At 37.5% G+C, this 15,901-nt stretch overlaps 1 protein-coding gene across 1 annotated transcript; it reads left to right on the top strand.

Moving 5' to 3' along the window:
* The first annotated feature begins 112 nt into the window (after positions 1–112).
* Positions 113–4,421, top strand: LOC115951220 (laccase-7-like). The gene is made up of 6 exons (XM_031068410.1): positions 113–349; positions 1,005–1,156; positions 1,858–2,102; positions 2,213–2,341; positions 2,540–3,508; positions 4,077–4,421. Exons 1-6 carry the CDS (start codon positions 260–262, stop codon positions 4,205–4,207), a joined length of 1,716 nt encoding a protein of 571 aa, XP_030924270.1. The 5' UTR covers positions 113–259; the 3' UTR covers positions 4,208–4,421.
* The last annotated feature ends 11,480 nt before the right edge of the window (positions 4,422–15,901 follow it).

Genomic DNA, 15,901 nt, shown 5'->3' with positions numbered 1-15,901 from the left:
TATTAAAACCAGTGGGACCTATAAGCTATTTTGTCACGCAATCGTTGTAAAGCCTAAGGCTTTGTCTATCTATCTATCTATATATATAGCACTCGACTTCTGTCTTTTAGATATCACAGAACACATACAGAACTTTATTAAAAACTTATATGCACACGTTCTTAGAACAACAAAACAAGAAGTTCATCTGATATAAATAGAAACTTCAAAGTCTTCTCTTTGTCTATTTATCTCTTAGGAGCTGTATCCTCTCTTCAACATGGCACGCTTTGTGGCTCTGCTAGCATGCGCTTTAGCTCTTTTAGCATCATCAATGGCTTCTGCTGCTATTGTTGAACATTCATTCCATGTAATTAACTTAATTTACCTGCTTTTATTTATTTATTTTTCCTTGCCTTTATGAGAATTTGGGTTCAGTTGATAGTGCAATGAGGAATTGATGTGCCTTAAGTTTCCAACATGCATGGCTCAATTTTTGTAGTTCCATGCATCAACTAAAAGTAATTACACTTTTGTGTTCAAAAACTCTCAAAAGGTGTGCGTGAGTAATGTTACACAATATTTTTCATAGCAACTAATATTACATGTATTACTTAGAATAATGTTATTTTCATATAAACTCATCATTAACGCAATTTTTATTTTATACAAAATATTTCATAAGTACCGATATTTTATATTGAGTATCATTTTGATACTACCTTTATTTTAAACCAATTACTATATTATGTGATGGCCTGCAATTGGATTATTATATGTAAGACTTGGTGCGGTACTAACTCTTGCCCAAAGTTTACATGTCATAGTCTCAGTTTCTTGCATCTAAAATTAAGAGTAGGTGGCTAATTACTTTAACTTCTTCAGCCCTCACCTCTATGGGAATATAAATATTAATGTTTTTGCCTTGTTTTGTCACTATTGAACTAATTTGACACATAAACCTTATTACATCTACGTACTTGGAATTCCACATATTACAACATTTCTTCTTTCCTTCGTTTCAGGTGCAAAACCTCACTGTCCGTCGGCTATGCAATGAGCAAGTGATAACTGCAGTGAATGGAAGCCTCCCTGGCCCAACCATACGTGTTCAAGAGGGTGACATCCTTGTCGTCCACGTATTCAATAAGTCACCCTATAATATAACAATTCATTGGTAAATCATTTACAAATTGAGAATAATTGGTCTTCTATAATTTGTTTGACTTTGAGAGTAAAAACAAGATAACATTTTCTTTAGAAATCCCAAATTCCCCCCCCCCCCCCCCCATTGAAAATGACCTTAGTGTAGTCAATTGCTTAATAGGTTTTTCACTTGTTTAATTCATTCAAACTCTTAATTTCTTTTCACAGCAACAAAAATTAAAAGATTTGTATTTGTGTACTAATCTATCTTCTGCATTAAGAAATATTGTTATAAAAACTTTGTTTAAACTTCAAGCAATGTTAATATCAATGTCTGTTTGAAATTATTTGTTTGTTTTAAAATTTTAACTTATTTGTTCACATACAAATTTTTTAATACCTCACATTTTTCATGATATAACTATAAATTAATCAACTTTCAAAAAAAAAAACTATATCCAAATGTATGTTTGGCAAGTACAAAAAAGTTTTGTTTTTGGGTGGGGGGTAGTTTGAGCTTATTTTGACCGGTCTCACATAAAAAATTTTCATACTTTTTTCAATAGTACTTGCAACAATAAAACACATCCGAACCCAATATAATTTATTTATATTGCAAGATTTATTCTTATCATCACAATCTTTGAATCAACTTATTTTTCCAAAAATTTAATTTTAGTTCTTATTATCATTCTGATATGCTTATATTTGTGGTGTATGTTGTACTTGTAGGCATGGTATCTTTCAAAAATTGAGTGGGTGGGCTGACGGGCCTGAATATGTAACTCAATGCCCTATAGTTCCTGGAAATTGCTATACCTATAAATTCAAAATTACCGGACAAGAGGGAACGCTTTGGTGGCATGCTCACTCATCTTGGCTCCGCGCAACAGTTCATGGTGCACTCATCATTCACCCTAAATCCGGTCACTCATATCCATTCCCTAAGCCCGACAAGGAAGTTCCCATCTTATTTGGTATTCCATCCCCACATAATTCTTTGTCCTATATTGATTTAAATAATAATATGGCTAAAAAAAATGGTTTTAGGTCACTTTAAAAAAAAATTAAAATTCTGTGGTTGCAGGAGAGTGGTGGAATGCTAATGTCATTGACGTTGAGAACCAGGGACTTGCTACCGGTGGAGCTCCAAACAATTCTGATGCTTTCACGATAAATGGGAAGCCTGGCGATCTTTACCCATGCTCTGAAAAACGTGAGTTGATAATAGTGGAGAGAATAAATATTTGAATCATGAATATCTCATTTAGAAACATCGGAATATAGCTCTTAACATCACGTGCATAAATGATAATTTGTTATTATTTCATTAAAAAAATAATTTTAATCATCATAAATCAAAGCATTATCTAATCATACACTCATGCAATATGTTTTACTTTATTTCAATCAGAAACGTACAAGCTTAAGGTGGTTGAAGGAAAGACATACATGCTACGCATAATCAACGCTGCACTCAATAACCAGCTTTTCTTCAAGATAGCCAATCACAAGATGACAGTTGTCGCAATAGACGCCTCGTTCACGGAACAATATGTGACCGACGTAGTTGTGATCGCACCTGGTCAGACCACTGATGTTCTTGTCACTGCTGATCAACCCGTGGGTTCTTACTACATGGCCGCGACTCCATATGCTAGTGCTGCGAACGTGTCGTTTGATAACACTACCACAAGGGGCATCATCGTCTATGAAGGCTCCACGTCAGCAAATCCTCTCATGCCGGTCCTACCAGCTTCCAATGACACGTTGACAGCCCACAAGTTTTACAGTAATCTTACTGGACTAGCTGGTGGGCCACACTGGGTCCCAGTGCCACGTCAAGTGGATGAGCACATGTTTATAACTTTTGGGATCAATCTGGCACCTTGTAGGTCCAACGTGACTGGGAATCCCACGTGTCAAGGCCCACTTAATCAGAGTCTCTCTGCGAGCATGAACAACGTATCGTTTGTGCTCCCTAGTACTAGCAAGTTGTCTATGTTGCAAGCTTTTTTCTTTGACGTGGGTGGGGTCTACACCACCGACTTTCCTAACAAGCCTCCCGTGAAGTTTGACTACACCAACCCCAACATCAGTTTAGATCGATCACTGATTTTTGCACCCAAAGCAACCAAAGTCAAGACATTGAAGTACAATTCAACGGTGGAGATTGTGTTGCAAAACACAGCGTTTGTAGGGATTGAGAATCATCCTATTCACATTCATGGTTTCAATTTCCATGTTTTGGCTCAAGGGTTTGGAAATTATGACTCTGTTAATGATCAGGGAAAGTTCAACTTCGTTAACCCTCAGACACGTAACACCATCGCTGTTCCAGTTGGAGGATGGGCTGTCATTAGATTCCAAGCAAATAATCCAGGTTTGTCTTCTTAAGACCTTTAAGTGTGAGTTTGGATAGCGCATTTTGCGCTATCTAGTTTGTTTTATTTTTGTGGGTTCATGGATATTGTCCATGGGACCCGTAACTTGAGAAAAATATAAATTTAATTTTAAAACTGGGTCCTACGGTACTATTTATATATTTAAAAATTATTTTACTACAGTGTTTTCAGTTTTCAGTAATAAGCGGTATCCAAATAAATTTTAACTTTTTAATATTAACATTCTCAAAAAATTCAATAGATTGACATTTCCGAACACAAGTTAGGTCTAGTACATGTACATTAGTCTACTGAATCAGATATGTTTCTTTAGACTCGTGTTTGAATCTTGTCAGATCTAGTATATTAATGCACTTGACCTAAACTTAATCCTTTGTTCTATTACCACAACACATTGAAACCAAAATTATTGCTTTATTTTAATATGTCCTATCACATACACTTGTACAAGAATGGACCACGAGATAATATTAATTAAAATGATAGTCCAATATAGGGTTTTGGAAGTTTTAAATTGTTCTTGTTTCTTACAACTTGAACTTACAGGTATATGGCTGGTACATTGCCATCTGGACGTGCATTTGCCATGGGGACTTGCCATGGCTTTTGAGGTTGAGAATGGACCAACTATATCATCTATACTGCCTCCTCCACCAGCTGATCTTCCTCAATGCTAGAAGCTTACCAAGATATGGCTTTCAAGCAGTGTCACCATTGTTTATTTTCAAACATTTTATTCTTCATTGTTTTCAGTTTGGCTTTAGATTTCATTTACTGAAAAAAAAAAAATTCCAATAAAGGTAATTATCAATCGATTCTTTTCAACATTGATTATTGTATTAATTATTTTCATTAATTGAGTGAAATAATATTGTTCCTTACCAGTATTTATTTTTGAAATTGTAAGATCTCTCTCTCTCTCTCTCAAACACACACACAAAGACAAATAAAGTAACATCGTTTGGACACTGTGAAGTGTGCTGAAATGGGTCATATATAGTGGTTTAGCAAAAATATGAATGAGGAGCTACTCATTTTTAGCTTCAGAATCATGAGAAAGAAAATGCATTCCCCTGTCAAACAATAAAAAGGAAAACCTCAAATAAGAACACAAAAAAAAAAAAAAAGGAACATTCTCATGCCTAAAAAACCAAATGTGTTCTCTTATTTGGAGGTAAAAAAACAGTATAATTACCAATTATAACAAAAACCAAAGAAAAAAAAAGAAAAAGAAAAGATTTGGGGCAAACAAGACTTGTCAATTACATACCCAAATAAAAAAAGCTCGCTAAGTCGTATTCCCTATTATCACCAAAAAAACTTGTTATATTTGAGAGAGGTGGATTTCAAACGAGTGCCTAGCACTTTTTTTTCTTCAATAGATGGAGAAGGAATTCAACTGAATCCTGATCGTGCAATTGTATGATACTTTATTTTATTTACATGTAAACAATTTTAAAATGAAACTCAGCTTCAATTTGGCCAATCACATCAAAATGTCAACGATGCAACTAACATGGGAAAATTCGAAGAAACTGCCATTAATGCAATTAGCATCTAGTGATTTTTCCTAAAATAAGAGGCATTACTTATTTTTATTTTAATAAAGTTTCAATTCAATCACTAAAAACTTTATGAGTAAAGTTAATTGAAACTCATAATAAAATGTATTACTTGAGTAAATATATTTACCAGGAAGTACAAACAATTTTTATTTTTATTCTTTGAGGGAGGGAAGCTCGGACAATTTAGGGGTGTCCGGGTCCAATACTCTAATAACCCAAAATATCCATTCCAATTTCCATCCAACTAACTTGGTCTGATCCGAAGGGTCATATATCAAATGAATAGCTAGGTTGAAATAGTGTGCATGGCTTGAAAAAAAAAACTATTATTATTATTATTTTTTTTTTGAGAAACAAAAAATCTATTATTTAGGTGCGTACATTCATGCATACAAGGATGGACTCAAGGGGTTTGGGCCCCTGGCCCCAAAATTTTTATTTATTTATTTATTATATTTTTCATTGTTTAGTTGGGCACCCTCTTTCAAAACCTTAGACCCTGCTCTCCAATTAGAAACTATCTAACCTAAAAACATAATAAAAACAATAAAAACATTTACAATGATGATTGTATTTTTACAAAAAAAGCTATTTTACCACCAAAGAACCAAAAAATCATATATTATTAGAGAAGCTAAAACTAAATTTTTTGCAACTACAGTAAACTTGTATAAATATTAGTTGACTATAACAAATTATTAAAAATAAAATACATTATTTTATTAAGATTGTCTCTCTTCCTTCAATTAAAAAACTCAAATTCTCTCTCTTCCTTTATTATTTTAATGAGTTGTTTATATTATTTTAAATGAAGAGGTAAAAATATAAAACATTTAATGTTGGGTGTATTGTAAAGTGATGTGATAAAATAGATAAAGTAGCTTTTTGAGGTGCTAAAAGTTAAATTTTTTAGCACCATTATTGTAAATGCTCTAGCTTCAAAGTATTAAAAAACAATATTATTTTGTTTTTGTGTTTTGTGTTTTGTGCTTTGTGTTTTTTTTTTTTTTTTTTGGTCTTTGCTGGTGGATTATTGCATCTTAATATATTAAGAAATAATGATTTTATGTATTTATAATTTGTCAAAACTATATGGATGCCTATTTGGAGTAATTTTTTTCTTACTTATACTCCGGCCCCCTCTAACTTGAAATCCTGGGTCCGTCCCTGCATATATAAAATGGGTGAGTGGCCTAATATTAAGGTTGATTCTAAGAGCAAGTTTTAGTTAGGTATTCATTTGCTAGTTATATTACAAAACATGTATTCAAGGAAAGAAAACATATGAAATAATGGGTTCCTGTGAGAGCTTGTGCATGCATAATAAGGGATGGAGCCAAGACTTCAAGTGAGGAGGGCCAAGATACACTCAAATCCCAGTACTTAAAAAAATCATTGTGCAAATGCACTCTTGGTCCCTAAATTTTGGGTCCATTTTCATTTTTGTCCCTACTTTTATATTTTACCACTTTTAGTTCCTATAATGAAAAACACATTTCATTTTGGTCCTTACTGTCATCTCACTAATGAAAATTTCTTATGTGGCAAATAGAGTGCATTGTTGGCACACTAAATGCTGACATGACCATTTGTTGGGGACATTTTGCAACAAAGGCCAAAAATACAAGAATGACTCAAATTTCCCCTTAGGTTCTTTATAAGTGATTATTTGTGGAAAGTATCAAGCCAAAAATTCCAATATTTAGTAAATAAAAGTTAACAGTGCTTTAACAAGAGAGAAATCAAAATACTAATAACAAAAATGCTAAAAAATTCATAAAAACACAACAGGTTCAAAACTTTGACCACAGTCAGAGAAGAGAAAATTGAGAGCGGTTGTGAGGAAGAGAGGGAAGGTTCCCTTGGACTCATATTTCCACCTCCTGAGTAGGAATTGTAAGAATGTGAGCTAACTAAATGAGCTTTTGTTCTAAAGTTTCAGCTATGTGTGTAAAACATGGTTGACTTTGTTTTGAGTTGAAGAGAGAGTTTTATAGCAGCCTTTAGGTGTCCTTAATGACTAGTTTTAGGCTAAAGATGAGGCTATGGACCTCCTAGCTACTAAATTTATGTTTGGTTTAGATTTGCTTTAGCTAGGTAAAAGAGTTAGCTTGCTTTATGCATAATTTGGGAAAGATTTGATTAAGCCCATATTGGCTTCTCATTTTTAATTGTTTCAGACTCTTGGGAGGCTCACTTAAATGAGGGCTAGTAGTTGGAGTTGGCCAATAAGAGCCAATTATGTTTTAAAGGTAAAAATGGGTTAGGGCAGAAACTTTGGGCCACATTCAGCCAGAGCATAAGAACTCTTTTGGGGTGGAAATTTAAGGTACAAGACATCTTCCATGATGAATGTTCAAATAGTGTGTAAAACACCTATGAACGTTTAGACCCCCAATTTACAAATTATTAACACTAGCTTATAATCAAATAATATATGTATGGAATATGAAAATAAGCTAAAACAGAATTGGTAAAACAATCTAAACCGAAATTAATCACAACCACAACAGTAATTAAAAGGCAAAGATTAAGGGAAGAGAGATGCAAACGCAAAGACAACACAGCGATGTGCCATTGAAGAGGAAACCGAAGTCCTTGGCAAAAAACCTCTCCGCCGCCCTCCAAGTGGTCAATAATCTACTAGAGAATAAAGATGGGATACATGAATAGCAGAAGATCCTCTAAGCCTAATCTACCTAGTGCACCTAAGCCCTCCAAGCTTCTTACTCCAACAGAGTTACGCCGAACCTTGTCTTCTCTAGTTTACCAGATCTCACAATCGCCCATTGCATCAACCAAAATGAATTGGTCCTTTCCGAATTGCTTCCTAAGTACCAAAATACCTTCTCACAGATATGGGTATGGTGAGATAATGATTAGGCTAATGCACCTCTCAAAGATATATCAATGAAAATGGTGAGAGTAGAGGAATTTGGAGAATCAAAGGATGAAGATTGTGGATGAGTCAATCTTGTTTTTCTTTAGGGTTTCTCTCTAGAAGCTCTCTACATTTTGTGGGTATAAGGGTATTTATAGTAGGGTGAGTGAGCAATGCGAATAATCAGTTTTCATCAAACAGGGCATTCTGGCGACTTGAGCTCACGACTGGAACGAGTCGCGAGCTAACTGCCTGGCTAGTCTGGAAGTTTTGTCTTGTAGTGCTCCAGCTAGCATGACCCTTTAGCTCCCTTGCATGCTTCACATGCGTGCTACCTTTGGCGACTCGCTAGTTGTGAGCCAATCGTGAGATCCAGTCGCGAGGCTCTTCTTGAATGCACATTCTTGAGCTTTTCATCACACTCTCTCACACACTACCCTTACATGATTCCCACCTAAATACAAGGTTTCTAAATGCTGAATTACAAGCAAATTTGGCATGGAATAAAGCCAACAAAATGATTGAATAAATTCAACCTTACACATGAGTTTGAGGTGCTACCAGTGTCTCTTGTCCACTTGGTAGCACGCATGGGCTGGGCTCATGCAAAATGTCCCAAAGAAACCCCATACACTTCAAACCACATTGCCTTAATTTCCCCAATATGTCGCATAAGCTTAGGTCATGCTCAAAAAATAATCAAATATAATATATGAATTAAACCCACAAAGAGGTTTTGTTTGGTTAAGTTGAGCTTGTAGAAAATGTGTCGCAAAAATGGGTATCAACACCATTAAATTAATATTAAAAAAATTATTTAGTAGTTAAAAATGCCATACCAGATAAAACAATAAAAACAAATTCTAAACTTTAAAAAAAAAAAAAATCAATTTGTTTCAATTCTTTTTTCTTTTCATTATCTTGTTGGAAGAACATGTTCTTCATGTTCTTCCTCAAATAACATGTTTGGCTACCCAAAAAATTAAAAAAATTAATATTTTTGTTTCTTTTCTTGCATTTTTTTAGCAACCAAATACCAAAACCCATTGAGACCAAAACCCAGCAATCACCAAAACACTGAAACATCTCAAATCCAAAACACCAAAACTTATTGAGATCAAAACCCAGCAATCAACAAGCCCACCCTATGACCCATTACCAAACCCAACCGACCACCATTTCACAACCACCAACTACCACCACCATGGAGGGACGAGGCAGAGAGAGAGAGAGACATCGATTTGAGTAAAAGAGGTAGAAAGTGAAGCACTGATTTGTGAGAGAGAGACATTGATCTAAAAATGTGAGAGAGAGAGAGAGAGAGAGAGAGAGAGAGAGTGGTTTGAAAGAAGAGTAGCTTTAGTCATTTGGGTTTGGTTTTGAGCGAAATTGAGAGATAGAGAGAATGGGTCAGTTAAAGAAAGAAAGAAAGCACCACTGCCAGTTATGGTGGTGGTAGTGGCGATGAGCGGAGGCAAAGCTCAGACATGGAGTTAGAGAGAGATATGAGAGTTTTGGAAGAGAGAGAGAGAGAGAGGGAGAGAGAGAGAGAGAGGATTGAGAATGTATTAGAAGAGTTGGGGAATTGGTTTGAGAAAAAAGTTTTAGGGTCGAAGCTTTTATATTAAGTGTGTGATTGTGTGAGAAAATGCTTAGTAAAGTATATATTTTTAATTGTTATTGATCTATGAATATGAGTCATGTTATGGGGAAAAACACAAATAACATAAACAAGTTCTTCCAAAAAAAAGAAGAGAAATGAATAATTTTTTTTTTTTAATTATCTTATTTTATTTTTAAAAAGTTATTGTAAGGGCAAGATTTGGTCCCTTAGCCTAAAGGGTTAAAGGATTTAGGCCCAAAGAGCCCAATACAATGAATTTGTAGAGAATGGGTTCGAAAACTAGGCTCTAATGAATCATACAACAATTATAGTTGGCTCGGATGACAAGAAAGCAAAGATAAAATAGTTTAATTTAAAGAAAAACGTCCTTGGCTCAATCCGAGAAGACCAGTTCTTGTATATATCTCTTTTGGATTTGGAGACAAGTCTAATTCTTGTTCTTACAGTGTTTTTCTCTTCATTCTCCGATCCTTTTCCTTTAGGGTCTTCTTTCTATTTTATACTATCTTCCTCCTTTCATCTCTACCCTCCTCGTGTAGATTAGATTACTGATGTTGATCTTTGTCTCATTAGCACCTTCCTGAAGTCTTTGGGGAATAGCTGTAAGGCTGAAAATTACTGTTCGGGTATCACTTCCTCATTAATGCGGCTAGAGAGTTAGCTACAGAGCATTCAATATGGTGGTAGTAGCTTTCTCTTATATATTTTATGGCTCCCCTTTGTCCTGTGCTTCTATGATGCTTATCCTTATCAGTAGAATCTCCCAGAACGTTGCTTTAGGTGGCAGACCACACCTTCGGACCTCAGCTTTGCTTAGCTGAGAAGGCATTCATCCTCAGACTATCTTCTTGGACTCTTATGACCAAACCTCACCTCTTCACTCACTAACAAGAACTCCCATGACAGTATTTATCCATCCTCGGACTACTTAATGTCCTCGGATTGGGCCCCCGGCCCAATATATACATAGACACATACTATTGGGCCTATCACCCCTACAATAGTCCCTTGAAATTCTCCTTTCTAGCTCCTTGGGAAGAAAAGAGGATTTCGATGTCACTACAATTGTCCTGCGCTTATCATGCATCATCCCTGTCTGTGTAGGTACCTTTTTAACTACCCAACGCACGCCTCTGATGCTTCAGCATTCAAGACGCGCCTTTATTAAATTTATGCGGCTCCATGTTCCCTACATTCTAAAGTGTGATATGGATCCTACAGCTAGGGTTTTTATTGGAACTTGGGTGGGAATTTTCCCGCTTGTTCACCTTTCTGATACAAATAGTGCTTGTACACTTCCTTCACTTCACATTTGCTTTCATTCGCTGAACCTTTGCATCATAAACTGATCCTTTGCACTCATAAATATCAAGAGCTGGTCTAAGGAGAGTTCCTTTCTTTGCGTAAGTTTTTTTAACCCTTTCTATTTATTTTTCCTTCTACTTTTCTTTACAAGAGTCCTCTTCTCCTCCGCCCTCTTAATTTCCCTTCCCCTTCTTCTCACCTTCACCTATCTCTGACCAAATGGGTAGATTTGCTTACTTGGTAGACTCCATGGAGAGTATTGAGAGCTTTAAAGCTTAATACAGAATCCTGCCAGGAGTCTCCATTAGGTATTGTAAGGAAGGGGATTGGCACATCGATAGGCAGGAGGGAGAAGTGGTAATCCTGATGATAACCTTCATAGAGGGAGGGATGAGAATCCCCATGGGTATAGTTACTAGGGATTACCTAAGAGCTCATAGGTTAGCTCCCACCCAATGTGCCCCAAACATGTTTAGGATTTTAGTTAGTATAGATGCCCTTAATGAGAGAACGAGCTTAAACCTTACCCACCATAAAGTCAACTGGGTCTATAACCTTCACCACTTAAAAGAGCAGGAATATTACCTAAAAACTAGGTACCCCAAGGTTAGGTTCATCTCATGCCTCCCTAACTCCAACAAAGGCACGAGTAAAGACTTCCTAATCATTTTAGGATAGTGGCACGATGGCCTCCCCTACCCGACGAGGGAGGGGACACTAGGTGAGGTTTTAGGTCTAGGTTGATTATTTTAAAGTTACTCCATTCTCCCTTTGACACATTCTGTACCTGTTTTTCTCTGTTTATGTTGGTAATTTTGATTTTTCCTTTGATTTGCACCATTTCCTTTTCTGATGGTGCTTTTTGTTTGTTTTCCTAATGATTTTGCAGATAAGCACGCCGTTGTTCCAAACTTCAACCTTATCAACCAGCCGAGCTTAGACAAGATTCTTATAGTCGAGGTGTTCATTCACAGTGACGGTCAACTAAGAGCAGCCTAACTCATCCTCGGCTACAAGCCTCTTTTGTCTAGTTTTCAAGGTCGAAGTGTCAGATAAAGGCGAGGGATCCGCGATTGCAGCAGATAAGCGTTGCCACCCCTGGTTTCCTCACCACCGACCCTATTCCAGAAGGTGTACTTGAAGTAACCCTACCACCTTAGTATACAATCGAAGAAGCCACCCCTTCCCATCCTGCTATCAAAGAAGAAGAAAAAGAAGAAGAAGAAGAAAAAGTAAAAGAAGAAGATGTGGTTGAAGTGTTTGATTCTGAAGACGATTTCGAAGTCTTCAACTGACCTCAATCTCTAGAGGTTCTCATTGGTGACTTTGGTCATCTGCCTTCAGCAGAAGTAAGCCAAACACAAGGAGACCTATTTGTTCTAGAATTTATAGGGATATAACGCAAGGCAACGTCAACTCTCCAAGAGCTGTTGGAGTCCTAAGTTGGGGGAAACGCATCGGGGAAGGCAGCCCAAACTAGGCTTCCCACCCTTCCACCCACCTAACCCCTCTGATTTGATCCTGCCGACCATAAGAGGAAGAGGGAATAAAAGGGTAAGAGGTGGTGGAAGTAGGAAAAAGCCACCCCTTCCAGGAGGTTAAGCCCCAGAAGGGGGCCAAACAGGCCAGAGTTATACAGACGAGGTCTTTCAGTGAGGGTGAGATGAGGGGTGACCAACAACCTACAGTTCCAGCCTGGGCCACGCCTCTGGTGTTGGATGGAGTTTCTCTCCCCAATGATGCCTCCATTTGAGATTTTCAGCAGGGCAAGGCTAGGTACGTGGCTAACATCGAGGAGCAGTCCTTGCTGCTGCTCAATGACATGGTTGACCTCAGGTCCATGAGGAAGCATGAGGTGTTCCTTGCTTGAAGAGGGACCTTGCTATGGTAAGTCCCTTAGTATTAGTCTTTTTTTTTTTTTTTTTAAACTTTATTTCCTTCCCCTTTTAGGCCATCCAAGCTACGTTCAGGGCAGAGGAGATAATGAACAGCTCCCACCAGATGACGAAGGAAGAAGAGGGAAGGTTCATTGCAGCTGTAGATGCCTTTAATGTGGCCAAGAAAAGGGTGCAGGAGCTGAAGAATAAGCTGTTCGAGGAGGACTGGGATAAAAAGAGTGCTGAAACTGCCTTATAAGGGGTCGAAAGGCAAGTTGAAGGTCAGCGAAGGCAACTCTGCTAGACCGAGGACCAGCTGTCCACCTCCAAGAAGCATATTGCGGCCTTGAAGAAGAAATTGGAGGAGGTTGAGAAGGCTTGGGACTAGGCCAAGCAAGATGGGTACGATGTGTGGATGGGGAAGACCAAGGAAGCCCTCAGGGTTGAGGTTTCAGAGGTATGTAGGAACTACTGCCTCTAGGTGTGGAACGAGGCCTTCAACCAAGCTAAGGTTGAGGCCTCTTCTACACTTAGGAGAGTAGAGAGTGTATACTATCTTCCTACCATCTGTGCATCTGTCCCTACCAGCTCCAAAACCGACACCACCTTTGAGGTGGCAGATATGGGCAAGGCCAGTCTCTCCAAAGTCCTTCCTTCTCCTGATAGTCCTTCCAAGGTGGCTAAGCAGCCTGGGGTTGTTGAAAAGGATACAAATACATCTAAGGGAGTGGCCCCTGATGCCACAAAGCCCCTAGTTGCTTCCCAAGACCTCCCCAAAGAGAAAGAAGTCCCAACTAAGATGGAGATTGTCTTGGCCACTCTTCCCGTGCCTGCCAAGGGTGACCTTATTGGTAAGGGCCTAGAGGCCTCGGAAGTAGCGCTCACCCAATCCACCAAGGCCCTAGCCAAAGAAAAAATTGTAATAAAAAAGAAGTAATTTTGAGAGTAACTTTCCCTTTTTTTTATTTTTATTTTTTAAACTTTTGTTTCGAGTATTTGTAATCAGTCTAATCTTTTGTAACTAATCTGCCTTTTTCTAAGGCTTAAATTAATGAAAATTATGAACATTTTCTTTACTCTTATGATACTCATACAAGTCTTGATATAGTTTCTATCTTATTTAACACTTAACCAATATGACAATGAGACACAGTTTCACTTAGCTATCTGTGTAAATGATAATGTGTTTGAAATCTCAACAAAGTATATCTTTTACTCCAAAAACATACACAATGGTAGAGTATCCATACATGTCTGACTCCACTTAATCCTCCATTTATCAGTATGTCTAAAGGATTGAAGGGACAATCAATTCTCAATTAGATAATAGATATACTTGATATACTTACAAATGCTTTAAGGGACTTACCATGAAGGTCTCTGCCATTCAGCACGGCTGGTTTTATTTGATACTTAAACGAATAATAGAAAATATTAATTTACCTAAAGTTTGTGGTCCGAGGAGCTAGGCATGACTAAGTATCTGTTTAACATTTAGGAAAAATGATATGAAACATTAATTTACCCAAAGCATGTGGTCCGAGGAGTCAGGCATGACTAAGGTTCTGTTTAACACTTAGAGAAATAGTATGAAACATTAATTTACCCAAAGCATGTAGTCTGAGGAGCCAGGCATGACTAAGGTACTGTTTAACACTTATAGAAATGATATGAAGTATTAATTTACCTAAAGCATGTGGGCCGAGGAGTCAGGCATGACTAAGGTTCTGTTTAACACTTAGAGAAATGATCTGAAGCATTAATTTACCCAAAGCATGTGGTCCGAGGAGCTAGACATGACAAAGGTTCTGTTTAACACTTAGAGAAATGATATGAAGTATTAATTTACCCAAAGCATATAGTCCGAGGAGTCAGACATGACTAAGGTTCTGTTTAACACTTAGAGAAATGATATGAAATATTAATTTACCTAAAGCATGTGGTCTGAGAAGTCAGACATGACTAAGATTCTATTTAACACTTAAGCAAATAAGAAGTATAATACATAATGTGATAAACAAAAATATGGCCCAAAAGACTTTCATTAATAATAATACCTTTGTAAGTTATTTACATTCCAGGGGTGTAGTACAACATTTTCATCTAGATCTTCAAGATAATATGCACCTATTCCAGCCACTGAGGTGATGCGATATGACCCTTCCCAGTTGGGCCCTAACTTTCCCCATGCTAGGTTCTTTGCAGTGCCCAAAACCTTTCTCAATACCAAGTTTCTAGGTGTTAATGGCCTTAACCTTACATTGGCGTTGTATCCTTTCTTGAGTTTATGTTGATAATATGCCGATTGAACCATGGCATTTTCTCTTCGCTCTTCAATCAAATCTAAACTCTTCTCTAATAACCCATCATTGCTGCCAGGAGTGAAAGAACCCGTCCTCATTGTTGGGAATCCGATCTCTAGAGGAATCATCGTTTCGACTCCATAAGTCATTGAAAAGGGGGTCTCTCCTGTTAACCTACGAGGCGTAGTTCGATATATCCAAAGGATGTGTGACAACTCTTCCACTAATTTTCCTTTTGCATCATCCAGCCTCTTCTTGAGTCCATTCACTATCACCTTATTGATAGCCTTGGCCTATCCATTCCCTTGTGGATAAGCCGAGGTGGAATACATATTCATAATGCCCAGGTCACAACAGTACCTCCTGAAGGCTTTGCTATCAAACTAAAGGCTGCTGTTAGAGATGAAGGTATGAGGAATTTCAAACTGGGTGACAATATTTTTTCAAACAAATCTCTTGGCATCTACATCCTTGATATTTGCCAGTGGTTCAACTTCAACCTACTTGGTGAAGTAATCCGTGCCGACCAGCAGCCATCTTTTATTTCCTGCTGCCTTAAGGAAAGGCCCTATAATATCCAAGCCCCATTGAGCAAAAGGCTAAGGGCTCGATAGAGGATTAAGGAATTCCCCTTACTGATGAATGTTTGGGGCAAATCTTTGGCATTGGTCACACTTCTTCACGTACTCTTGTGCTTCCCTCTGCATGTTCGACCACTAATATCCTTGAGTGAGGGTTCTGTGAAATAAGGATCTGCCTCTTGTGTGGCTTCCACAAATCCCTTCATGTAATTCCTCTAGGAGTAGCTCTGATGCC

Source organism: Quercus lobata, chromosome 7, assembly GCF_001633185.2.
Source record: "Quercus lobata isolate SW786 chromosome 7, ValleyOak3.0 Primary Assembly, whole genome shotgun sequence".
Taxonomy (NCBI): Eukaryota; Viridiplantae; Streptophyta; class Magnoliopsida; order Fagales; family Fagaceae; genus Quercus; species Quercus lobata.
This window is presented reverse-complemented; position numbering and strand designations above follow the sequence as displayed.

What these genes read in the sequence shown, in the direction of transcription:
- LOC115951220 (XM_031068410.1), top strand. Translation starts at nt 260, where the DNA reads ATGGCACGCTTTGTGGCTCTGCTAGCATGCGCTTTAGCTCTTTTAGCA. An exon ending in GGAAGTTCCCATCTTATTTG is followed by an intron (nt 2,103 to 2,212) that starts GTATTCCATCCC and finishes CTGTGGTTGCAG; the next exon opens with GAGAGTGGTGGAATGCTAAT. An exon ending in ATTCCAAGCAAATAATCCAG is followed by an intron (nt 3,509 to 4,076) that starts GTTTGTCTTCTT and finishes TTGAACTTACAG; the next exon opens with GTATATGGCTGGTACATTGC.